Source organism: Asterias rubens, chromosome 9, assembly GCF_902459465.1.
Source record: "Asterias rubens chromosome 9, eAstRub1.3, whole genome shotgun sequence".
NCBI lineage: Eukaryota > Metazoa > Echinodermata > Asteroidea > Forcipulatida > Asteriidae > Asterias > Asterias rubens.
Genome location: NC_047070.1, coordinates 6,998,181 through 7,024,702, shown reverse-complemented (window position 1 = coordinate 7,024,702; position 26,522 = coordinate 6,998,181). Strand labels below are relative to the sequence as shown.

The 26,522-nt window shown below is 38.2% G+C and overlaps 1 protein-coding gene across 7 annotated transcripts in view; it reads right to left on the bottom strand.

Moving 5' to 3' along the window:
• LOC117294633 (myoferlin-like) overlaps positions 1 to 26,522 on the bottom strand; it is a 144,103-nt gene that overhangs the window by 95,420 nt on the left and 22,161 nt on the right. For all 7 annotated transcript variants that reach the window (XM_033777128.1, XM_033777127.1, XM_033777132.1 and 4 more), the window contains 11 exons: positions 25,759 to 25,852; positions 21,995 to 22,139; positions 21,314 to 21,509; positions 20,438 to 20,500; positions 18,231 to 18,428; positions 11,127 to 11,164; positions 10,220 to 10,302; positions 7,840 to 7,943; positions 6,944 to 7,012; positions 5,705 to 5,748; positions 4,261 to 4,337 (listed from right to left, as the gene is read on the bottom strand). In XM_033777128.1, coding sequence (XP_033633019.1) covers positions 4,261 to 4,337; positions 5,705 to 5,748; positions 6,944 to 7,012; positions 7,840 to 7,943; positions 10,220 to 10,302; positions 11,127 to 11,164; positions 18,231 to 18,428; positions 20,438 to 20,500; positions 21,314 to 21,509; positions 21,995 to 22,139; positions 25,759 to 25,852 — 1,111 coding nt within the window. The remainder of the gene's footprint in view (positions 1 to 4,260; positions 4,338 to 5,704; positions 5,749 to 6,943; positions 7,013 to 7,839; positions 7,944 to 10,219; positions 10,303 to 11,126; positions 11,165 to 18,230; positions 18,429 to 20,437; positions 20,501 to 21,313; positions 21,510 to 21,994; positions 22,140 to 25,758; positions 25,853 to 26,522) is intronic.

Genomic DNA, 26,522 nt, shown 5'->3' with positions numbered 1-26,522 from the left:
AGGGGTCCAATGTGATATGGCCGGTGTTCCTAGCATTCCCACAAGTCTCTCATTCCATCCTGACACTGGGTTATTATGACAAAACCATAACGCAGACCAAAATATACAATATTTCCGATATAATCTACAGACATGAATAAAATAACTAAAAAAAAGTTAACTTTAATATGCCTGTGATTTTTTTCCATAGAACTCAGGAAAGTACCCAGTACTTACACACATGAGGGCAAAATCCAAATAGTATTCTTTATCCACAATGCTAATTTAACATCTACAATATTAAAAGTTTACTTTGTTTTCAGATAAAGCACAAACTCCTATAATACAAAAAATGGATACAGGAAAATATCTCACCTCTTTGGGCTATAAAGCAGTGATTTTAAGACAAAAAGAAGAAAGAGACAATTCAGGTTAAAATCCACATCGTTCTCAATGTCCCCTGGATATAATTGTCATATTATGTGATACAATCAAGCAAATAGAGTCGTTTTTAATTGTTTGTGTTAATTTGAATAGAGCATAATATATATGCTTTAATGCTGTTAACAAATCTGATACCTCCTTTCATGTCTTTCAAAAGTTGTGCAAGTAGAAACACCAAGATATACAAAAGAATGAAACTAAGAAAGGCGTTTAAAGTCATTAGTTGTTTAATTTGAACAAACATTGGCACATTTTCTTTCAATGCTAATTTTAACCCCTTTTGATATTATTAATCAGGAAGGGAGACGCCAATATAAAATATATTTTGGCTTTAAACTTTACACACACAAAATATGTGAAAATTCACCCCTGTTGGCCTATTTGGGCTTGTCTCTCCATATTAAAATTTCTGACAAACGACTCATTTAGCTTGATCACATCACATACATGAGTCAATGGCCTTTTGACCCGTGAACTTTATCTATCCACTAGAGGAAGTCCAAACTAGATTCTTGGGCTTTCATTAAATCGTTACATTCATCAGGAAACTGGTGCTAAAGAATCCCTGTGTAGGTGTTAAGGAAATGTCAAAGTTGAAGGCAAAGTGTACCTTTTTTGGAACTGTTCGATTGTTTTAATCCTGTATGAATGTAGATTTTTACGACAAAAACGTCTTTTAAAAAGGTGGTCGCAATTTTTATAGATTGCTGAAATCTTGAGCGATTGTGTCCACGCAGGAAGAATAATCTGTAATAAGAATACAAAATCTGAGAATCGTTTCTGATCTGACAGTTACACTTCTCAGATTAAACTTTTGGGGCATAAAAACTGATATCTTTTATAAATACATGTATTCATGTTTCTTGAAACACTTCATTGAAAGCTACTGCAGGCTTCAATTAAATCTGTAAATTCATCAGGGTACGATGTATTGCTAGCAACAAAAAAACAACCGTAGGCGTTTAGGAAATGTCAAAGTTGAGGCTAAAAACAGCAGAATGTCAAGTTGTTTTAAAGACCCCACCCATAAATACCACAGCTTGAATTTCAAGAAAATCTCCACTAGGCTAAAGGGCCTAAATTCACAGAGCTGCTTAAGCAAAACACATTGCTGAAACATATTCTTCTAAGCAACAATGAGCAGGATACCAGTCAAAGTTGGTACATGTGATATGGTATTTTGGTTGGTAACCTTATTCTACAGTGAGCAGAATGTTGTTGTACTTGTTTGTGCTTAAAAGCAGCTTTATGAAATAATTATGGTCGAATTTTGGAAGCACAGAAATTCTGCTCGACAATGATTTTTTTTTTAAGAAGACCATTTAGTTTCTTTCTTTCTTTATGTGGATATTTTTTTTTATAAATAGTCGAAGCGCCAGAAGCAATATAGATTACCGGGAAACGGTTCAATGGGGAAACCACATTACCAGCAAAATATACTGTAGGTATAAAAACAAAAATAAAACATCAGGATCCAGTAAGCAGTAACAATAGCCAGAACCATTCACAAACAGGGACTATAAAAGGTAGCCTTATAAAAAAAGACAATTACAAGACGGGAAGGGGGGGGCGGGGTGAACTGACTCAGTTCCAACAATCACAGTTGTTGATACCTTTTCGGCCAAGACAATGAAAAACATCTCATCTGTCCCGCTAATAATTCCTTCAGAACTCCCCTTAAGCTTATCCTAAGAAGGGTTTCCAATCCAATGGGCAGGGGGAAAAGACATAACCATGTACATGTGCTTGGACAGGGAAACCAATCGGGATTGGAGTAAGACGCAGTCAGTAGACAGGACCAATCACAAAAGGGAAACACATCAAAATACAATGGAGCCCGACAAAAAAATACAAATGCAAAAGAGGAGGGGCGGGGAGTGCCACTGAAAGAGTTAAGATTCTTTTAAGATGTTTAACACTTGCTCTAGACAATAATTTTTTACTTCTTAAACAGTTTGCCCATTATGCAAAGCACCAACACAGACAACAACAGCATAAAGCCTAGCACTGCTAGTAAAGCTCAAAGTTTAACGAGATAAGGCCGATAAATCCATACGTCCGTCATGCGTTGTGCGTAATGTGCCGTGAGCAATGCAATGAAAATACACACCGAGCAATGCACTACGTTACTTCATTAAAACTATGTAGGCCCTGTAGTTTTAATGAATAATGCAATACGCAATACAGATACATGGAATTATGTACATTGCTCATATTGCTCGACACTGTTTTTTATTTGTACGCATTGCGCACTACATACAACACATGACAGGCAATTGGATATCAAGCTTAAAAACCCCCGGACACCGTAACTAATCACTGAGAAGAAGTCTACCTGGTGTGGTGCGTTCTTCTTCTAATACATCCTCCACTGATGATAGTCATCATTTTATTTCAGCATGTAACAATACCACAATCACACATGAATAAACTTGGTCTTTCAAGTGTCAACCCAATACACATGGCTTCATTGGCTTCATTGGCTCCACAGTAAATATTGGTTGTGCCGCAGTAGTGCGTGCATTAACATGCTCACCATTATCTTAACATGGAAATTTGACTCCCAACTATGTTGGACTGTGGGGGGGGGGGGTGTTGAATATCAATACAAAAGTCACATATTACTTGATCTATTTCATTGAAACCCAAACTCAATGTGCTGTATTTGTTACCGCGTGAGGGCACTCTCATTAGGTTTTTTGTATCACTTACGGGTATACAAGATTCGTCCTGCATAGTTTTAATCAGCGTTCTGTCACTTTTGTTGTGCCGTAGTTTTAAGTAGCTTTAGAGGTCGATTATATCGACTCCTTTAAAAGTCTTTTTATCTACGATGGATCTAATGTCGGTGGTGGTAATGTGTTCCTGTCTTTAATAACTGTTTTCTGTATGAATGATTATGCCCCCGGAAGTGATACAAATATGTTTGAGAGCGCCCTCACGTGGTCAAAAATATGGCACATTGCGTCTTTGGTGAGACAACATCATCCAAATCAAACTACAACAGGCAACACCTTTGGACCTCAGATAACACTGGACTGTATGGGTGTACAGAGTCACAAGGTGCCTGTATCAGGGGAACAGGTTGGCTCTTTGGTTTCTCCCATTGCCTTTCACCTCTGTGAACCCCGGGATCGAATCACACCCCAGACCAGTGCCCAATTTCATAGAGCTGCTTAAGCAGACAATATTGCTTAATAATTGTTTGCTTAGCAGGATACCAGTCACAAATTGTACATTTGACGTGGAATTGTGGCTGGCAACCTTATTCTAGAAAGCAACATTTTGTTGTGCTGAGCTACTTTTTGTGCTTGAGCAGCTCTACGAAATTGGACCCAAAACCTTGACCGTGGATTGGGTTTTCAGTCCCCACCTGGGCCCAATTTCATGGCTCTGCTTACCGCTGAATTCTGCACTTACGATCGCAATTCCCCGCTTACGTGCAAGCGCCGAATTTCTGCGCTAGCCTTGTAAGCGTAGAATGCCTAGTAACGCGGAGTATGCACGCGCAAAAGCCCAATTTCGGCGCTAACCCGTGAAATACGCTTGGCGTAAGCACAGAATTCCCTGCTTACGTAAGCGCTGATTCTGTGCTTACGGTAAGCAGAGCCATGACATTGAGCCCTGACTGCGTGGGTTTTCCCACTATGAGGTTTTCCTCCCACATCTCAAACTGAACATTTCTTCTCATTTCCTATTCAACATATTCTCGGTGCTAATTGTGCTATTGGATGTATAATCAAATCAAATAAAAAAATTAAAATCAAATTATGAATAACCATGGGGGTGGAGGACGATAGACGGTTAGAGTTTTATCCTTCAAGTATGAAATATTACCTTCTTCTCCTGGGGATGATATAGCTCCAATATCAAGGAAGGTTGTTCCTACGTAGTCATCAGCGGAAACTCGATCCCTGTAAACAACAACAACAATAATAATAACAACGAGTTGTTATAGAATGCATTTTACATTAACGTATCGATGCATTTTACATTAGTGCCCTGGTCATTAGGTCAATGTCACAGGTTTGCAAGGGCTAATTGTGATGTGTCCCTTTTCTTTCGTTGTGTTTTTGGTTTCACTGCGCCTTGAACACTCAGCAGGGTACATGTAGATATGTGTGCATTACAAGTATTTATTAGTATTAAAAATAATAATAATAATACTCCCTTCAACGTTCTCAGTTCCCTGGGGAGTATACAGCCAAAGCTGTTGAGGCGCTTCAATGGAATTTTCATAAACAACATCAACCTCTACCCTCCGCAGGTACTCACTTATACTTCTGAGTGAAAAGAAGCAATTATAGAGAAGTGTCTTGCTCAAGGACACAAGTGTCGTGACCGGTCGCTTCAAATCCATACCCCGACGACTTAACCACCAGGACATTTATGTGAGGAATCACCCCCTTTTTACACATACATGTTTAATCTGGGGCCAATTTCACGGCTCTGCTTACTGCCGAATTATGTGCTTACGATCACCATTTCTGCTTGCGTGCAAGTGCCAAATTTCTAAGCTGGCTGTGTAAGTGTAAAATATAGAAGGGTTTGCGGTAACACCATGTAATGACTATCTCTAAATGAGTTGGGGTGGTTCTGAAAAGAACCGTTGGTTAACTCGATGTTTCGATCAGTATGCTCTGATCGTCTTCTGGAACCACCCCAACTCATTTAGAGATAGTCATTACATGGTGTTACCGCAAACCCTTCTATATCTTATTTTCACCATGCAAAGTTTCAAATCCTAAGTGTAAAATACCTATTAATGTGGAGTACGCACGCGCACAAGTCAAAATTCCCAGCTAACCTGTGAAATACATGTATGCCTGACATAAGCACAGAATTCCTTGCTTCCGCAAGTGTCGATTCTTTGCTTTCGGTAAGCAGAGCCATGAAATTGGGGCCCAGGTGCGCTAGACTACTGGACACCGACACTCCACAATGGGCATCTATATTTTAGACTGCTCACCTCAAGAACAAGCAAGCAACTTTGTTTTGAATACATGTGAAATCTTCACATACCAACATTTTGTTCTTCTCCTATTATTTCTAATACTTGCTCCAATCTTTACGTACCCATACCGCCTTTTTTTTCTTCTTCTAATACTTCTAATTATTTCTCCCATCTTTATTCAATTCCAATTTTTTTTTCCACCAACATCTTTCATATTTCCTCGTTTTCAAAAAGGAATTCCTCTGGGCAAGAAAACATTCTTGATGGAAATTCCGATTGAAATCTCAATTTAAAGAAACCCCATCAGATACACAAAGACAAACTTACCAATCTCTCATTTGAAACTTCACACGTTCACACATTGACGGGAACTGTGACAAACAAAACAAAAAATGTCAGATGAGTAAAATAATTGTGCACCCTACAAAGGCGTTGTTTTTCCCTATGCTGATTTTTGGACTGCCTGCAAGGTATAAAGTTGCCCACTGTCTATTTGTAATCTCCTTTTTTGAATTGATGCACAATGGTAAACAAAATTTCAAGGGGTTTTATATAATGAACAAATAAATTGAATTTATTTAAAAAGTTGTATGCCGGCAAACAAATTTGTGAATACAGACAACAGAATCTGGACACAGAATCTGTTCCATCATTGTATTCCATCATTGCATCATTTGGGCCCCATTTTTTAAAATCACACTGGACACTATTGGTAATTGTCAAAGACCGGTCTTCTCACTTGGTGTATCTCGATCAACAATGCTTTAAGCATTAATAACAAACCTATGAAAATTTGAGCTCAATCAGTCATCGAAGTTGCAAGATAATAATGAAAGAAAAAAACACCCTTGTTACACGAGGTTGTGTGCTTTCAGATGCTTGATTTCGAGACCTCAAATTCTAAATCTGAGGTCTCATAATCAAGTTCGTGGAAAAATACTACTTTCTTGAAAACTACGTCACTTCAGAGGGAGTCGTTTCTCACAATGTTCTATACTATCAACCTCTCCCCAAGTACTCGTTACCAAGCAAGGTTTTATGCTAATAATTATTTTGAGTTATTATCAATAGTGTCCACTGCCTTTAAAGAAGCCAAGCAGAAAACGGTGCCATAACAAATATTCTACTAAGCAAAAAATAAGCAGGGGAACAGTTAGAAACAACATACATGGTATTTTGGGCCGGTAACTTCCTCTCTGCCGAGCAAGTTTTTTTCTTTGCTAAGCAATATTTGGTGCTTGCAGTAAGCAATAAGCTTTGCTTACAGTAAGCAATGGATAGGAGGTAAACATTGTTCCAATAGGCACTCTGTAAACAGACAATTTTACATTCAAAATTGAAAAAATTTGCCCTGGCCAAAATCACATATTGAACTTCTCCTCCCCACCCCCCCCCCCCCCCATCACCCCTAGTGTCTTTAAGGTAGACTCTCTCCAAATTCCTTCAAAATACTCCAATCTGTGGTAACTTCACACCTAAAATTGCAACTCCTACAAAGTTGGAAAACTTCCTGCATATAATTTTAGAGGATTTGGGACTTTTGGTAAAAATGGATCATTGCCTTACCCTGATTGGTACTTTGAGCTCCTGGTTCCAATCTGGATGGTCATTGGTGTACTTCACATCAGTCTTCACCTGTAAACACATCATCAAAAAGACACATTAATACATCAGCACAATAACAAATCAATCACCAACTTTTCAATGCACAAACACATCCACGTACCAGTACATGAACACATTGAACAAAATGAACAAACGGACACATCGTTGGCTGAGCAAAGAATTCTGCCATATTGTGCACGCAAACCAGAAACAGAAGCTCCAGCGCAGCGTTGATCTCCGTTGCTCTACTAGCATTGGCGACGCGCAATTTCTAAATTGTTCATGCATTTTGAGTTTTTTTAATTTTGCGCACGTATCACCACCGCACATCGCGCAGACACAACACGGGGTCACTGCTACATATTGAGTCTGTTCCCCCGTTCCATTAATACGTAAGCACAGCAGACGCGTTAATAGGAACTAGACTTGGTGAAAGAAGCACGCTCCTACCCAGTAATAAACAAAAAACCGTACGGGTCCAATGTGAGAACGATCACAACTTATGCGTCTTCTTAGCGTCATTTAATAAAAAAAACTTCTGACCCAGCGCTCTGTTTCCACCTCGTTCTCATATATGGCAATACAATTTAATGCAGAACGTTCATCCTAAAACCAATTAAATACATTTCGGCATGCAAAACTCAACATGAATAAATAATTAGCACAATCTAACCCCCGATTTTCTCAACGGATTCACATGATTCACGCTGGTCGACTGTTTGAGTCCAAAAAGCCGGAATTCCGGCAAAAGCCAGAGAAATCACATCCCTGTAAATGACACACCGATTCTTCTTTGCTTAATTTCACTTTCAAAGAAAGACAAGAATGAACTGCAATTTCTTGTAAACTATTCTAACCTTCTTGCCAGCAAAGGAAGCGATCAGGTATGGATCCACTAACTCCTTCTTCTCAGATCCCGATCCAAGGATATTCTTGATCCCCTCGAAGAAGCCAGCGTCCACTAGAAGAAAATAAATAGATCAATCAATCAATCATATTAAGAGTAAAATCTTAATAGATTACGGCTACTACCAGCTCCAGAACAATGTTCCCCTTTTCCTCAAGAAATGGGGTCTCTGCAACATGTTCAAGATCACTGGTAATGACATTGAATGGATTCTGTAATTCTGTTTTAAGTCCTTGGATTGTCTTCAATGCCGTACTATAAAATTTGCCAAGTGTTAATCTGAATGTAATTTCAATCCCAGCTACCGATCTGTCATTTGTAAAAAATATTTGTAATGTAAATTTTGATGTTTTTCTAGGTTTTTGTAAATTCTGTATTATAAATTGAGAGAATAAAGTAGTTGTTGTAAAAAGTAAAAGTAAATATAAAAAAAAAAAAAAAGAATATAAAAAAAAATCTTTGCTTATGTGAGTGATACTCCACGTTACTAGGCATTCTGGACTTACAAAGCTAGCACAGAAATTAAGTGCTTGCACAATATGCAGAGAATGGTGGTCACAAGTGCAGGTTTTGGTGGTAAGCAGAGCCATGATATTTTGTCTTTGTTCTACCCAAAATTAATTCAAAATTTATTCAGTCAGTGGTTTATTATTTAAAGACACTGAACACTATTGGTAATTGTCAAAGACTTGTCTTCACAGTTGGCGTATCTCAACATACGCATAAAATAAAAAACCTGTGAAAATTTGAGTGAATCGGTCATCGAACTTGCGAGATATTAATGAAAGAATAAAACACCCTTGTTGCACCGTGGTCTTACGAAGTTATGCGCTTTCAGATGCTTGATTTCGAGACCTCAAATTCTAAATCTGAGGTCTTGAAATCAAATTCATGGAAAATTACTTCTTTCTCAAAAACTATGTCACTCAGAGGGAGCCGTTTCTCACAATGTTTTATACCATCAACCTCTCCCCATTACTCGTAATCAAGAGAGGTTTTATGATAAAATTATTTTGAGTTATTACCAATAGTGTCCACTGCATTACACTCAAAACTAGATGTTGCAGCTTAGATCCACTTTTTTAATAAAATCAATAAAACTGACATCAATTCAACAGACATGATAAATGACCCTTGAAAAAATGATTGAATTGTATTTTTAGCACAAGGATCTAGACAAACATATGGTATGGGCTTTCATGTGCTTTTCAGGTGCTTTTCAGGGTATTTAAAGCCGTTGGACCCCTTCGGTAAACAGTATTGTCCAAGGCCCACACTTCGTGTATCACAACTTCTATATCAAGTATTAACAAACCTGTGAAAATTTGGGCTTAATCGGTCATCAGAATCGGGAGAAAATAACAGGAAAACCCACCTTTGTATCCGCGCGTTTCGCCGTGTCATGACATGTTTAAAATAAATCCGTAATTCTCGTTAACGAGAATTGATATTGTTTTACTGTTTTCTCAAAAAGTAAAGCATTTCATGGAATAATATTTCAAGAGAAGTATTTCACCACTACCTTCTGTAAACCCTGTAAGTTATTTGTAAATCTGTGAACTTTTTTTTTTTTTTTTCTGTGCCGAAAGGGTCCAATGGCTTTAAAGGCACTGGACACCTTTGGTAATTGTCAAAGACCAGTCTTCTCACTTGGTGTATCCCAACATACAGTATGCAAACCATAACAAACCTATGAACATTTGAGTGCAATTGGTCTTCTCAGTTGCAAGAGAATGACAACAAAAACACCCTTTATTACTTTCTGTGTTTTCAGAATCAAAGGCGTCAAGCTCATGTGTTTTAATAATTGAGTGAGAAATTACCTCTTTTCTCAAAAACAGGTGTAGAGCACACGGCAACTGTTGCGAATCGTTCTGTGCAAATTTGTGTCATTAAAGTTTGCATCACATTTGCATTTGTAGGATTTGAAACTTTGCATGGTGGAAATACGATATAGAAAGGTTTGCGGTAACACCATGTAATGACTATGTCTAATGAGTTGGGGTGGTTCTGAGAAGAACCGTTGGTTTCAAGGAGTTCTGAGAAGAACCTTTGGTTTCAAGGAGTTGAAATCAACTCCTTGAAACCAACAGTTCTTTTCAGAACCACCCCAACTCATTAGAAATAGTCATTACATGGTGTTACCGCAAACCTTTCTATATATTATTTGCATTTGCAGGAAGTATGAACCAGGCTTTAGTGTTCTAATATCGTTCCAAGTAAAATATTTTTGGTTCAGTGAACATTTTGAGCACCAAGCCTTGCTGTCTTGTTGATTCTTCCCACAAATTTAATAATTAATTTATAGATGTTTAAATGATTCCACTTACTCTGTGGTATATCTTCTGCATGGTAGATTTTTACGTTGAACATTCCTTTCCTCAACTGCATGCCGGCTGGTCGAAGCAAATTGCTGGAAATACAAAAACTCAATCGTAAAACTACTTGCATAATCAAAAATGACAACAAAAATCATGTAAACGAAAAAGAAAGTAATCACTCTTAATAATATTAATAGCAATAAAAACTGTTGGTTAGAAGCTTATAAGCTTGGGCTATATTGCTTTTTTTTAATCTTTAAAAATATATCGGGTTTTTCGATGATATCGCGATTCATTTTTGAAGTCATCATAACTCAACATCTCACAGAGCAAGTGTTGAAGATAATAACCTGCAAATTTTGAATTCAATCGAATTGTATATTTTGGGGGTTTACTGTCTACCCATGGTGTGAAAACCAGGGCTTATTACTTAAGCCTACAGCAGCTTTCGATAGTATAAAGCTTTTTTGAGAAACATTTCACTTAGAAGTATTATGTGGTAACAAGTAATCAGTTTTTTTGCTAAAAAAAGTTGAATCTGAGAATGCTTCTCAGATTGTGTAAGGCCGAGTAAAAAAAGAAACATGTTTAGCGTCCGGGTTTCTCAAAAAAGGAAGGAGGAGGGGCTTTTTTTTTATATATTTTTTTTATTTCAAGATGGCCGCCATTCTTTTTAAAATGTCAAATATCCATTGTTTTTTTCTACTGCTCAAACACACAATACATAATTGAAACATTTTGGTCAAGACATTCAGACAAGCCATTCAGATTGTTGAACTGAGATCGTTTAAAAAAAAACTTTTTCATAAAAATAAGTAAAATAAAAAAGAGGCGGCCTATAAAAAGGAAGCGGTCGGGAACACTACACATGTTTCTTTTTTTACTTGGCCTTATCCTATTGGGAAGAAATACTCACGTCTCTATGTCATCAGAATCGTCACATTTCTTGAAAACCTGAAATAAAATAAAAACTAATTAAGTATTGATTTCAAGAGGAAAACTTTCCTTTTACTAAACTATCAAACACATCCACAAAAGAACAGTAATATTTGAAGAAAATATAGGATATAAATCGTATTTAAAGTAGTAACATGCAGAGGTTGACTTTGTGTCGGAAAAAGCTTTCGGGGCACCACTTTAGATCAATACTCCCCAGGTAGAAAGATTAAAGGAATTTCATTGGCCCAGATACCAGGCCACTAATGTTATAAAGCGTATAAATACGTAATTGTACAAAATGCATAAGAAAAAAAATTGTATAAGAAATATAGGATTTGAGGCATTGCATGGTGAGGTATCAATAGATATTTGGTTTGCGGTATCACCATGTGTGTATCTACTTGCCAGTGCCAGGTAGAGTTTGTTCTTAGAGAAATAGTTGTGATTATGCAATAAGTATTATATTCAACCAGTCTGTCCATACTTTCTTCTTCCAGTTTACTTTCTGTTTGTCTGTCCATCAGTCATCTCACAACAACAAGCCTAACTTCTAGATGATGCCTCCATACTTGATTCGTGGTAAATACTTAAATTCATTTTGGCTACGTGTTATTTACAAACTTTCGTTAAAGGCAGTGGACACTATTGGTAATTACTCAAAATAATTATTAGCATAAAACCTTACTTGGTAACGAGTAATGGGGAGAGGTTGATAGTATAAAACATTGTGAGAAACAGCTCCCTCTGAAGTTTTTGATAAAGAAGTAATTTTTCACAAATTTGATTTTCGAGACCTCAGATTTAGAATTTGAGGTCTCGAAATCAAGCATCTGAAAGCACACAGCTTCATGTGACCATGATGGTGCGACAAGGGTATTTTTTTCTTGCATTAATATCTCATAACTTGGACGACCCATTGAGCTCAAATTTTCACAGGTTTGTTATTTTATGGCTATGTTGAGATTCACCAACTCTGAAAAATAGTCTTTGACAGTTACCAATAGTGTCCAGTGTTTTTAATGTAAGTTCGGAAATAAATGTGAGTTTGAATTGAAATGTAATAGGTAACACAACCCAAAATTCCATAAAAATGTTTCAGAAATAAATACCCTGCGAATGTGTGCACAACAGGGAGGTCGTATAAAGTTACAATTTGTCTACCATCTGCAGTAAAAGCTGGCAACAACAGCTGTGTTTTTCTGGGTATTAATGTTTACTGTCTGAAACATAAATGCATGAATTTGTGCGCAGACCATCAGACTGAATATGAAATCAGCTGATTCGGAGAAAAGTTGCATGCCTGAATATTGGTAAATTGGTAGTAATAATAACTAGACATAGAATTTTTGTTAATTACAAAAACATGGTGTTTGGTTGGATGTTTCGTGATGACATTGAAACATTAAGATGACTTTTTCTACAACGTGTCGTTTATTTTTGTAGTTAAACTTGTACCGCAGTTTTTAACAACTCCTTTTTTCTTCACAAATGCAATATGTTTGTGACCTAATGATATTTATACTGCACAATTAGTCTTGCAACCGTTTGTGGCTGCTTGGGGCATTATGAAAGTCGTTTGTGGCTGACCGCTTTAGCACGCTATGGTCTCTTAGGGGGTAAATACAATTTAAGAAGGCATAAGGAACCAGTGAAGAGACTGTTATACCAGTGTGATGTGGCTTATGTGAGTTGTGGTGGCTTTAACTGGGGTTTGCCCTTAACTTTTGTCTGTGACTTGCGTCTTTCCAAGAGGACTTTTAGCTTGTCATGTCACTAGTCTGCCAGTTTTTTCACTGGTCCATATTAATTTAAAGGGAAGGTACACGTTTGGTAATTGTCGAAGACCAGTCTTCTCACTTGGTGTATCCCAACATAAGCATAAAATAACAAGGCTGTGGAAATTTGAGCTAAATTGGTCATCGAAGTTGTGAGAAAATGATGAGAGAGAAAACACCCTTGTTGGACGAGTTTGTGTGCTTTCAGATAAAGGAATAAAATACTTCTGGCTAGAAGTCTTTTATTACTTTAGTGAGAAATTACCTCTTTCTCAAAGTATATGCTACTTCAGAGGGAGCCGTTTCTCACAATGTTTTATACTATCAACAGCTCTCCAATGCTTGTTACAAAGTCAGTTTTTAAGTTAAAGACACCGGACACTATTGGTAATTGTCAAAGACTAGTCTTCACGGTTGGTGTATCTCAACATATGCATAAAATAACAAACCTGTACAAATTTGAGCTCAATCGGTCGTCGAATTTGCGAGATGTTAATAAAAGAAAAAACACCCTTATGGTCACACAAAGTTGTGTGCTTTCTGATGCTTGATTTTGAGACCTCAAATTCTAAATCTGAGGTCTCGAAATCAAATTCTCAGAAAATTACTTCTCTCCTCGAGAGCCATTTCTCAAAGTGTTTTATACTATCAACAGCTCCCCATTACTCGCTACCAAATAAGGTATTATGCTAATAATTATTTTAAGTAATTACCAATAGTGTTCACTGCCCTTCACTTTTGTCTGTGACTAGCGTCTGGCCAACAGGACCGTTAGCTTGTCATGTCACTAGTCTGCCAGTTTTTTCGCTGGTCCATATTTAAAGGTTGCACTCGTTGTCAACATTGTCATTATCATGGTGGTTGTGATTTGAATTGCATTTAATATGAAGTGGATTTGGAGTAATCTTTTTGCCAGGACCGAGTGCGCTAACCCAAATACACACACCATTTGTTTTGGTTCTGCGGCTTTGGTTGACATTTTAGGGCTAATACCATGTTAGAAAAGTTTGAGAGCAGCCAATATCAGTATTACACGCAATTTAAGCAGTTAGTTACAGTCGCGGACTGGATGACCATACATGTTGGTATGAACGTATTGGCATACTGCGTTCAAAGGTTAATACAACTCAGCAGATAACCTGGTAGATATTATTTATAGTGTGTCAAATTTGAAACATCTGTAACTTCTGCAGGTACCACGGTACAGTCCACATGAATAAGTGACCCTAGCTTCCAAGACACAACATCTCTTCACTGTTACGACAGGTACTCATAAAAAGTGGATGGAGAAAATAATAAGTCCTTAACCTTACGATAAAATGGGGTCAAAAATAAAAATTTTTATTTTAAACTCTTTCGCAGTGAAATTTGAAACATGACGTCATCAGAGAGCAACATGAATTAGGTCTGTACATTTCAAAGATGAATTTCTGAGCCCTTAAAAGCTCTAATTCAAGGACTTTTTGATGGAATATAATCAGAATTCAGGAATGAACTGAACATTATTTGTCAAAAAAATGTTCAGACCACTGAGTAAATTTATATATTATTTGGGGTTGGAAAAAGACAAATTGACTACAAGTAGAACGGGATTTGACACAACAGACAGTAGCTTCTAAATATATCAACATAAAAAAGGAAGGGGTCATACATGTAGGTATTTGTTTTGTGAATACAATGCTTATTTTTAGGAAAAATTATCAAAAAAAATACAAATAAAGTCACATGTGAAACTTTCAGCTGAGTACAGTGTCTACAACAAACTTTCACAGTATTTTCACAAGAACATCAAATCTTAGATTCAAGATTCAAGATTCAATAAAACGTTTATTCCATACTCTTGTTGAAAAAAAAAATAAAAATTGTGAGAATTAAACAGTACATAGAAATTTAACAAATCCATCGTTTAGTGACGTTATTTATTACCATATTATATCCTCTTTTTACACCCCTTTTTATCCCTTTTGGCGTTCAGTATTTTTGTCTTTGTATTCATGTCACTTAATTTATGGATAATGTCAGGTATTGTTAGTGAATTTTTTTTACCAAATAATATGTTTATCACCCATTTCACCTAAACTTTATATTTAGCCTTACTTGTTATTTTACTGCAGTGTTAAAGGAACATGTTGCCTTGGATCGGACAAGTTGGTCTATAAAAAGCGTAGAATATAATGATCCACACAAGTATTCACTCAAAATTGCACGATTTTCCTTTAACGTCGCGAACTAACACGCCGAACTAAATGGCCGACTGTGTTAGTCGACGAGGTAAAAAGAAAACCACGCAATTTCAAGGCATATTTGTGTAGATCATTGTATTCTGCTTTTACAACTCCTTGCTACCCATATGCATTTTATAACAAACGATTACAGAACGCTTTTCAAAGACCAACTTGACCGATCCAAGGCAACGTGTTCCATTAATTAAACTCTTTGAGGCTTGCATTTAAGGCGCTCTATAAATCCATTTCTTGTTATTATTAACTGCATATAAGGCCCAAAACATTCATGAATGGAAACGGACCCTCAGAAATCTAAGAAATATATCATGCATGATTCATTTCTAGAAATGTTTTTTTAAGTACTTCTCACAATGTTTTAATTCATTGATTTTTGGAGTAGACCCAAACTTTATAAAAACATGAACATTTTTATGATTAGTTTGCTTCTTTAGTTTGTTTGTTTGTTGTTGTTGTTGTTGTTGTTTTTTTTTTTTTTTTTTTTTTTGGGGGGGGGGTAGTTTTAATCAGAGGATAGACTATGCAAATTTGTGCGTAGACTGAACCACCTCCCTTCTATGCACAATTCTACCCTTAAACGCCCAATTTCCTTCACATAATTGCCGTCAGTCAGTTTTTGATGCTAACGGACTTTGAACAATTGATTTAACTCTTTTTGCTGGTAGTGAAAATCAACATTGACAAGGTAGTCAGATCTTATGCACACTTGGCTAGCTTTAAAGGCACTGGACACGTTTGGTAATTACGCAAACAATAAATCAGCATACAAACTTAATTGTTAACGGGCAACAAAGAGCTGTTGATAGTATAAAACATTATGAGAAACGGCTCCCTCTGAAGTAACATAGTTTTAGGGAAAGAGGTAATTTCTCACTAAAATATTTGAATCTGAGAACGACTTCAGGCCTTAAGCCTTTCTCAAGCATCTGAAAGCACACACATTCGTGCAACAAGGTTGTTTTTCTTTTATTATGTTCTTGCAACTTCAATTACCAATAAAGCCCCAATTTTCACCTTTTTCTTCTTTTTTTCTTTTTTTTTCAATTCAAAATCAAAAACACATTTACATGTGTTACTGAGTAGAGCGAAACAATCATTTTAAAAGTAACAGAAACAATAAATTCATGTTGGCTACCCCTAGTGAGAATACTCCTACACCAAGTGAGAATACTGGTCTTTGACAATTACCAAACAGATCCAGTGACTTTAAAAAAAAACTCACACCTCTGATTGATGATATTAGTCAGATGTGTGTGTTTACTTTGGGTCAGTTGGTGTGAACTTGTTTGTTTTCATTTTGCTCAAAATGTTATTTTATATACTGTATGATGAATTTGACTTGCTTTACAACATCGCATTTGAGTATTATGTTTACAAGTACAATTCTGTCTATTTGGTTTAGTGGTTTGTTGGTGTGTTTAAAGGGTCTATGTAACTTTTGTAGGACAAAAAAACACAATGTCCACAGATTGAAGATAATGATAGTAGAAAGCTTCCCTGAAAATACTACATGCCGAGGTGCTGCAGTTTTGGGGAAATGAGTAAAACAATGTCATGACAATAATTTTCGGCTCATGATACGAAAATTATTTTAATCATTTACAAACGTATTTTCAGGACATTGTTTTACTGATTTCTCAAAAACTACAGCACCTCAGTAAGTAGGATTTGAAGGGAAGCTTTCCACTATCATTAACTTCAAACCATGTAAGTTTAATGTAAATCTATGGACATTTTGAAAAAGTACCCAAATCCTTTATAACAGGTATGATATTTAGTACTAAAGTGGGGATATGTTATCAAGTAGACAGTAGAAGTGCTGACATGCATGTAACATGATGACAGCTTTAATAGGCTTTTCAGGCTACAGTCAACTCCCGTTATTACAAGATCGATTGTACATACGAGAACAGTTAGTGTATATTTGTTTTTTGTGGTTTGTTGGTGTGTTTAATACAGGTATGATATTTGGTTCTAGAGCAGGGACATTTTATCACGTGTAAGTGATGACCTGCACGTACACATGGTGTCAGCTTTAATAGTCTTTTCATCAGGCTACAGTCAACTCTTGTCAGTTCAAGTACAAGATCGCTTGGACCGAACAAATGACCTCCTCTACAGCAGAAACGTTGTCCGTTATAAGTAGGATAGCAAAACAAAGAAACCAGAGGCAGAAAGGAGACTTGGGCCTTGAGAACATACTCATGAGGTACAGGGCAGCACAGCAATGGGAGACTTTCTGGGACGATAGAGGGCAGCAGACTTACCGGGTAAATCCATTGTTCTCAGAATTATGCGCATGTTCAGAACTACGTAAACAATGGAAATTTACCCGGTATGTCTGCTGCCGCCTAGCGTTGGAAAGTCTCCTATTGTTGTGGGTGCCGTGTTTTTTTTTCCGAAGGCCTGAGTTAAAAAATTAAGTATCGACCCCAACGTCAGAACACTCAGCCACGCCCACCACAGTGGGAATCAACTTGTGTAAAAAAACATCCCATGAGCAAGAAAAACTGGTAAATACGACGATGACTAGAGCAAGCTAGTCGAAACGTTGAGACCAATTTAGGAAAAATCCTATAAGCTAAAGTAGTAGTCCCAGCCAATTTTCTATACCTTCCGCCTAGGAAGTAGTTAAAAAGCAGGACAGCTCTTTACCAAAGTTTCTCCCAAACAATCTGATAAGCCCCTGTAGTAGAATATTTTGCAAGACAGTTCTCTAAAGAACAAACTCTACCTGGGATGTAGATACACACATGGTGTTACCGCAAACCAAATATATGTGACCCACTCTGTGAAAATGAGTCAGATGTCGCCCAATGCATTATTAAGTTATGGACAGTTTAATGTGGAAAATGTAAAAAAAAAAAATGGTGTCGTGGCTTATTTCAAACGGGAGTAACTCAGCAACGCGATACACCCCAAAGCTTAGACATATAACCAAATTACTACTGCCTACATCTGACTCATTTTCACAGAGTGGGTCACATATATTGATACCTCACCATGCAATGCCTGAAATCCTATATAAGAAAAAGTAAAAATATAAATGCATGATAAACTTACAGTTGCTTCGTCACCCTGTGACAGTACACTCATACAGGCGAGTATGTATCCCTTAGCACCAGCGTTAGCATCCTCGGCATTGGACAGGAGCAGCCACTTGTTGAGTATACAGTGATTATCAGCCTCGTACACCGTACCGATGTCCAACTCAAAGTTACCGATCAGGGCATCGCTACGAAGCTTGCGGGAATTGTATACCTACAATGGGAACCAAAGGAATGGATAAATATAAATAAATAAAATTATTTATTTATTTGCAACTAAAAGACGAGACAAAGTGTGGCTAAATTAAAATACATTCTTAAAATTATTAAATATCATGAGCAAATTACCTGGCTCAACTTTGATAATATCGTACAATTGTTCAGGCCTGAAATTTCATTTTTGAGAGATCAAGTCCTTCCATAGGAAAGTCGCTAAGTCTATAGACAACTTTTAAAGGGGCACTAAGGCAAAGACCAGGGGCAACAGAGGCCATGGCCTCTGTGTAACATCACGCCTGATTGTTGCAGGCTGTGATGGGTCCACAGTGTTTTGTACAACCAAGGGTGAAATGGCACCCATAGCCAAGGGTTAAATGGCACCCGAGGCAAGGCAATTTCCCCCTGCCCCCGCAACCATCGGTGGGCACAATCAAGGTAATGTATCCCATGGGGTACATCACTCATGATCATCTGAGCCATGTACATGAGCCTTTGCAGCACACCATGTGGCGAGTTCTTGGCCAATACAATTCATAATCTATTACCATGGTATATAATTGTTTCTTGTACTACAGGGGGCCCTTCATTTAAAGCCATTATACACTTTCGTTACAGACAACAACAAAAAAGTTCACAGATTTACAAATAATTTACAGGGTTTACAGATGGTAATGGTTAAAGACTTCTCTTGAAATATTGTTTCATGAAATGCTTTACTTTTTGAGAAAACATTAAAACAATATCAACTCTCGTATTACGGATTTTTTTTAAACACATGTCATGACACGGCGAAACGCGTGGAAACAAGAGTGGGTTTTCCCGTTATTTTCTCCCGACTTTGATGACTGATTGAGCCTAAATTTTCACAGGTTTGTTATTTTATGTATAAGATGTGATACACAAAGTGTGGGACTTGGACAATACTGTTTACCGAAAGTGTATAATGGCTTTAAAGGTTTGATGTTATACAAAGTAATCATATACAATAATTCAATTGAAAAAAAATACTTTTGTGCATTTTTGTGTATTTTTAAATGATTTATTTTCTTTAAAAATAATAGTCCTCAAGAATGCCCACATAAATAGGTCACTTGCTAACATATGGCTGGATTCCCTACGTTACGTCACATGCGCTACATAATATATAATCATGAGTGAATTTGACAATAGAAGGAACACATTTTTGTCATTCCTTTGGCAGACCCTGTCCCATAACAGTTGTTCTCTGAAATAGCTCATGAATGTATTAAGTAATGACAACGTCACGTAGGGAATCTAGCCATATGTCAGCAAGTGACCTAGTTATGTGGGCGCTCCTGAGGACTATTATTTTTAAATAAAAAAAAATCATTTAAAAATACACAGGAATGTACAAAATGATCTTTTCCAATTGAATTATTATATAAAGATGACAAGGTTTCAGTATCATTACTTTGTATACCAGCAAACCTTTAATCTCTGTAGTTTGTGTGGGCGGATGAGTGAAATGGTATCTTCCCCTCGCCTTCCACCTCAGGGACCCTGGTTGGAACCACCCCGGTGACACTACACGTGGAATGGGTTTCAGTCCCTACAAAACCCTACCTGACTGCGTGGGTTGTCAGTCCCTACCTAACTGCGTGGGTTTTCACTAGATTAATTTTCTAGGGTTTTCTCTGGAATAGTTCTCCCAGGGTTTTCCCTGGATTTCCTCCCACATCTAAAATTGAAACTTCCTTCTTTGTAATATCTCTTTGAGGATTCTTGGCTAGTGTAGTGATTAAGTTTTTTCTTTTTTCTTATAGAGTCATTGACTCCACAACGAAAGTACATTAACAAAAATGAAATTTAAAAATGAAGTGTGTGCATCTAATAATGTTTTAACAAGATATGTTTTTGTCTCAAACAGGTACATGTAAGCTCTTTTTGTTGATAGGGTGTTTTCCCAAAACAGGATAAACAAGCCCGACAGATCCTAAAAAATTCACAGCCATGGTTTCATCAACTTATTACAAAGAAATTTACCTGAAAGTCGATCACATCATCAAACAGTTCGGCTGGACTTGCATGGAAGTTGTAGAAGAATACCTGTAATATACACACACAAAAAACAGTGGGTGATATGAAATAGTCAGACAGCAGGAGGTTTTAATAAAGTCAGCTAGTCAGTTCATGATCAACCTAAACAGTTGCCTTTAGTCAAGGCACACGCAGCACCCCCAGATATCATGCACGAAAAAAGACCAGCACGAGCGGCGCACCGCAAGCACTTTTACCAACTCGTTTTGGGGCCTTATATTTTTCTTTACTTTTTGCCACATTTTTTGGAGGAAGAAATGTAATGCGTAATGCATGAGCGTGATGAGTTGTTGGCCAATAAGACGCAAGACCATAGATCACACGCCGCGTGCACGCCCCATGACCCACACAAACATAATGGTGCTCTAAAAAGTAACGTGCTGAGGGCAACACACAGAAGGTGCATATATGAATAACTGATTAGATAAACGAGTTGGTAAAGGCGCTTCGCGGCTTCGCGGCTTCGCTGCTCACACTGGTCTTTTTTCTTGATATCTGGGGTTGCCGCCGAGCGTGCGCCTTGATTAAAGGCTACCTAAACAACAGCACAACATGTAGAGTAGAGACAAAGAGTTATATATAAGAATGAGAGGGCGCACTGGTGATGCTGCATGCACAAACACCACGGGACCGCAAGGAGACACGCATGCCATTCAGTATGAAGTACACGTTGAAGGTTGTGTTAATTGAACGCTACGTGATGCTGTTTTGTCAACTTACAAAATGACGTGCATGCCAGGCCGCAATAGCCCAGTGCGCCCTCTAGTTCTTATATAACTCTATGAGTGGAGATGAAGAAGTCGGGGTACTAGTACTACCTACCTCATCCCAATATGGTCTGTTGGTAGACTTCTTAACTCTGCTCATCTTAGTCTGGTTAGAGACGGTGACTTTACAAACAGGATGGATGTTGCCCCCAGCCAGTTGTCGAGCTTCCCACACCTTGATACGAACTTGGAAGTCTTGAGGCTTCTTGGAGAGCTTGCCTCGACGTTTCTTTTTCTTACGTATTCCAGCACTGAATAAAAACAATAATAATAATGAAGACATTTGTAAACCCACTTAAGCAATTGACAGTTCCGGCTTTCCACTAAGCTCCGCCCACCGCGCACGTGAGCAAGACACGTGTACAAGCACTCCCAATGACATTCTGCACGATACTGCCGCGCGTGCCAAATATACGCGCACGCATGACCGAGTTTGTCCGACCACAATCATTGCTGTGATTGGTCAAATGGGTGAACGCGCACAGTTTGATTGACAGGCCGGATCGGTCCATAGCGCACAAAGAGATCAATAAAATGCATGTAAACAATTAGTTGTACAAGTAAACCGTGCGATTAAGGCCCTCAGCTCCGGCTCGGGCCTTGATTGCACACCCACGCCCCTGCCGGTTTTAACAGGCCGATTAAGAACTCGTCGCTACCCTTTTATTCCCTTTTATTCACGTTTTGAGATTATAAAGGATATTTTTTAGATCCGTAAACTGATAATACTACTTACATCCCTCCTCCACCGCCGCCTCCTCCTCCTCCTCCGCCTCCATCATCATCACCACCATCACCACCATCACCACCGCCACCGTCATCACCACCACCGTCTTCATCCTCATCCTCGTCTCCTTCATCTGCATCACCGTCTGCTGCAGCTACAGTAAGCAATCACAGCCAAAAAAAAAAAAAAAAATTTAACTAATAGCAGTATTAAAGCAAAAACTACTAATTCCTCCACTGCCCCACTGGGCCCAATTTCATAGAGCTGCTTAGCACGAAAAATTTGCTTAGCATGAAATTTCTTCCTTGATAATAACAGGATTTCCAACAAAATGTTCATTTGTTGCATACATGTAAATTGCTTGTTCCGGGTATTCAGCCGTTGTTTGCTTATCTTGAATGGTAATTGTCAGGTGACATAGGGTCCAAAACGTTGCTTTCTAAAATGGCTTCCAGTGCATACATTTCAGCCCAACTTTCGCTATTATGATACAATATTTGGTTACTACCACCACACCTGTCGTTTCAAGGCTATTGTTTGGATGTAAGCACAGCTTCTGTGCAATAATTTACACATCATAGAATTCAGGTAAAAGTAAACACCTGCTGTTGCCTAACAATGTTACATGACACACATGGGCCCAATATCATGGTTCTGCTTACTGTAAGCAAAGAATCAGCGCTTACCGAAAGCAGGGATTTCTGCGCTCACATCAAGCGTATTTCACAGGGTAGCAGGGAATTGTTTACTTGTGCGCAGGCGTACTCAACATCACTAGGAATACCTTGCTTACATGAACACAGCTAGCGCAGAAGTTTGGCACTTGCCAAAGAATGGTGATTGTGTGTGCAGAATTTGGCTCGAAGCAGAGCCATGAAAATTGGGCCCAGATTAAAACTACACATCCTTTTCATTAACATTATACTTTGTACAACAATACTTAAGCCATACAGCAATACTGATAAGAATAACCTCAACACTGTTGAAAAGATGACTTGTTCAGCATTAGTCACAAGAATTGTCAAAGATGTTCAAATTAACTTTAAAGCAAAATTTAAACTGGGGACGAGGATGCTTAGTTTTTAGAAACCTTAATTTGTGAACCAGACCAGAAATTGCCCAACCATTACAGGTACATCACGGTGTACACGTTAGGTTTGAGGATAAAAAGAATACTGTTGGGCAAAATTCTTAATCCTTTACAAGTAATCGGAAATGGGGTCATGTCTTATTCTCAGGTTTCCTTTGTTGATTTGGTGAATTGATTTTACCTTCTCAATATTCCAATATTCCATTGCTAAATGTAATGGCCTCCCCCCCCCCTGAAGAAAAAATAAACAAATTTTACAACCATAAACCATGTTATACTTTTAAGTATTTGAAGAAACGAAATTGCGCATGTAAAACTCTATGTAGTTGGGATATACTTGGTCCCCGAATTTGGAGTAATAATAATACACAATAATAAAATTTGATTTATATAGCGCCTAATAACTAACACTTAACTCTCTAAGCGCTTAAACAAATTCTTATATAGCACATTTCACAATAACTGTATCAATGCGCTTTACATTAGTGCCCTGGTCATAGGGCCAATAACATCCCTTTTTAATGTTTCTCAGCTCCCTTGGGAGTATACAACCTGGGCAACAGTTTATATCGCTCCAAAGGCTTTTTTGCAGGTACCCATTTATTCCCCTGGGTGAAGAGAAGCAATTATAGTAAAGTATCTTGCTCAAGGACACAAGTGTCACGACCGGGATTCGAACCCACACTCCGGTGAATTCGCACCGGAACTTGAATTCGATGCTCTTAACCACTCGGCCATGACACTCTACAAATGCTTGCGCACAGTCTGCCCTACAACACAAAGTGTATGGCATAGTCTCATAAGTAATACTGGAAAAGTTCAAGGGGGGGGGGGCTATAAGTCTGAACTAATTATCTTGTAACTGTACAGCCAAAAGTAAACACATTGCTTAGCCTCTATAGCAGCACAGCCACAGGACATAACTCATAATGAAAGATCAAAAGATTCAATCAACTTCCTGTTTTCAGTATTAATTTTTTTTACCATGGCTACCTTGGACTGAACTCTGCGTATGTAAACTTGGATCATGGATAACCTTGGCCCAATTCCATGGCACTGCTGACCCTAAGCGTAAATGCATTTCACAGGATAGAAAGGAATTTTGGTTTGTGCATTGGCGTACTTCGCATTACTATTGCATTCATCACTGCTCACACAGCTTACAGCATGGACATTTTGCACCGAGCAAAACGGAAAATGGTGATTAGCCTAAAGAGGCTAACAAACGCGGAAGGTTGGCCATTCAATTTTGAAAGGGCAAGGGCACCAAGGCATTTTCTCCACGGTAAATGGCACCCTAAAATGAGGAATTGAGCATTTCAAGGGCACCAAGGCATTTACTCCTTGTTAATTAAAGGGCACCCTACGAGGATATTGTCAACTTCTACTAGAGTGTTTCAAGGGCACCGAGGCAATGACCAGTGGGCATGGAGACAATCGCCTTCATTACCTTCGTGCAGTATCAGGTCTGCTGGCGAAATAAGCATAGGATGCATGTTGTAGTGCAAGTCAGTACTGCTTCTCGCAGTACATGTCTCGCAGCACATGTTCAAGCAGTTCTAGTAACATGTGTGCATGAGATGCGCAAAGTACTCTCTGCAATTGGGTGTCAGTTTGTCCCTACACAGGCCGTAAAGGTCAAACTGAATAATGCCTTTTATTTCATTTGTTTAATCACTATACTACTGGCAAAAAACCCAAAGGGAGAAGACAAGAAAGGAAGTTTAAGTTTCAGATGTGGGGGGGAAAACCCCAGAGAATTATTCCGGAGGAACACCCGCACAAAAGCAGGGACTGAAAACCTAATCCACATTGTGCCCCCCAGTGGGATTCAGACTGGGGTCCCAGAGGTAAAAGACAAGGCAATATACCACTACGTCAATCTGATGTACTATAGCGATCACAACCGGTTCATTGGTCAAATGAGTTGACATTCACACACTCAAATAAACAAATTAACACATTTTTATAAAACATTATTTGCATCAGTAAATAGGAAGTAATATTGAGCATTATAAACAAGTCGGTTGCACAAGTTTTAGTAGCCCACAGGGCAAGTTGAGAAGTGCTGTTTACTAGCCAATAGCGTTCGTTATCATACAAATACAACATGGTAAGAGGGTGACTAGTTAATATTGGCTCCCCAATGTATTGGAAGTTGACAAACTAGTTCCTGAGGCGAAGCCAAGGGAACTAGTTTGTCAACTTCCAATACCGAGGGGAGCTCATACATATCGACTAGTCACCCTCAAAACCATGTTATATTTAGTTTTAATACTTCATACATATTCAGTTGTTTGGAGCAAGGGAAAATGACGAAATAAAATGTGAAATAAAATGCACCAAGTTTGTTTATCTGTCGGATGTTGCTAAGAGCGATGATCGTCCGGGTGTACAAAACAGTACCACAACAGTAAAGCGCATGACAAGTAAAATAGCACGTGGGCTGACCGGTCGCACAATGATAAAAGCCTGCGCGCTATCCTACTTGTCATGCGCATTTACCATGTGTGTGAATAATCGCGTGTATGCTCGGTAAAAAACAAAAATAGCACCTGGCACATGATGATAAAAACACCATTAAGAACTTGACTCTCGGTCATGAATTTGTATGAGGTATAGTGATAGACAACATACACCGGGTTTTCTTAAAGGGTGAGCCCCGATTTAAATAGAGTCTTACCAGCACTGGCTCCTCCTCCTCCTCCGCCGCCTCCTTTTGCAGGTCCTTCAGCCCCCGGGGGTGGGGCATATTTTATTTGTAGTGCAATTTCTCCCTGTATAAAAAATAAGACATTTTGTAAAGAAATGACAAAGTGATTTCAGTGCATAGAGTTATATAAGAACTAGAGGGCGCACGGGTGATACTTCTCGCACAAAGGCGACGGGACCGCAAGGAGACACGCGCGCGCCATTATGTACGCGCGTTGAATATGAAACACACGTTGGAGTTTGTGTTTATTAAATGCTACGCGATGCTGTTTTGTTTAACTTACAAAATGGCCGCACAAACACATGCTGTGGGATGCCAGTTTTGTCAACTTAGAAAATGGCAGACTGCGCGCATGCCGGAGCGCGTATATAGGCCAGTGCGCCCTCTAGTTCTTATATATAACTCTATGATTCAGTTTAAGAACTGTGGGTTTCTAATCCCAACGAGTAATATGCTTGTGATTTTGTTCTTCACAGGACTCTGGAAAGTACCGTGTATACAGTGCTAACACACATTGGTGTAAGGGTCCAACCAAACTTAAAAGTGGAGGCATCTTCTTTGAAATATGGACCATTTTACAACCTCAAATGTCATTTTTCAAAAATTTATTTTTGACCTTTTCAGATATTTCAAATAATTGTATACATATTTAGGTTTACTAAAATGTTCATATTAGGATAGTTCAGTTAATTTTAATCGTGTGGTGATCATTTAAAAAAATTTGAGTCTGCAGC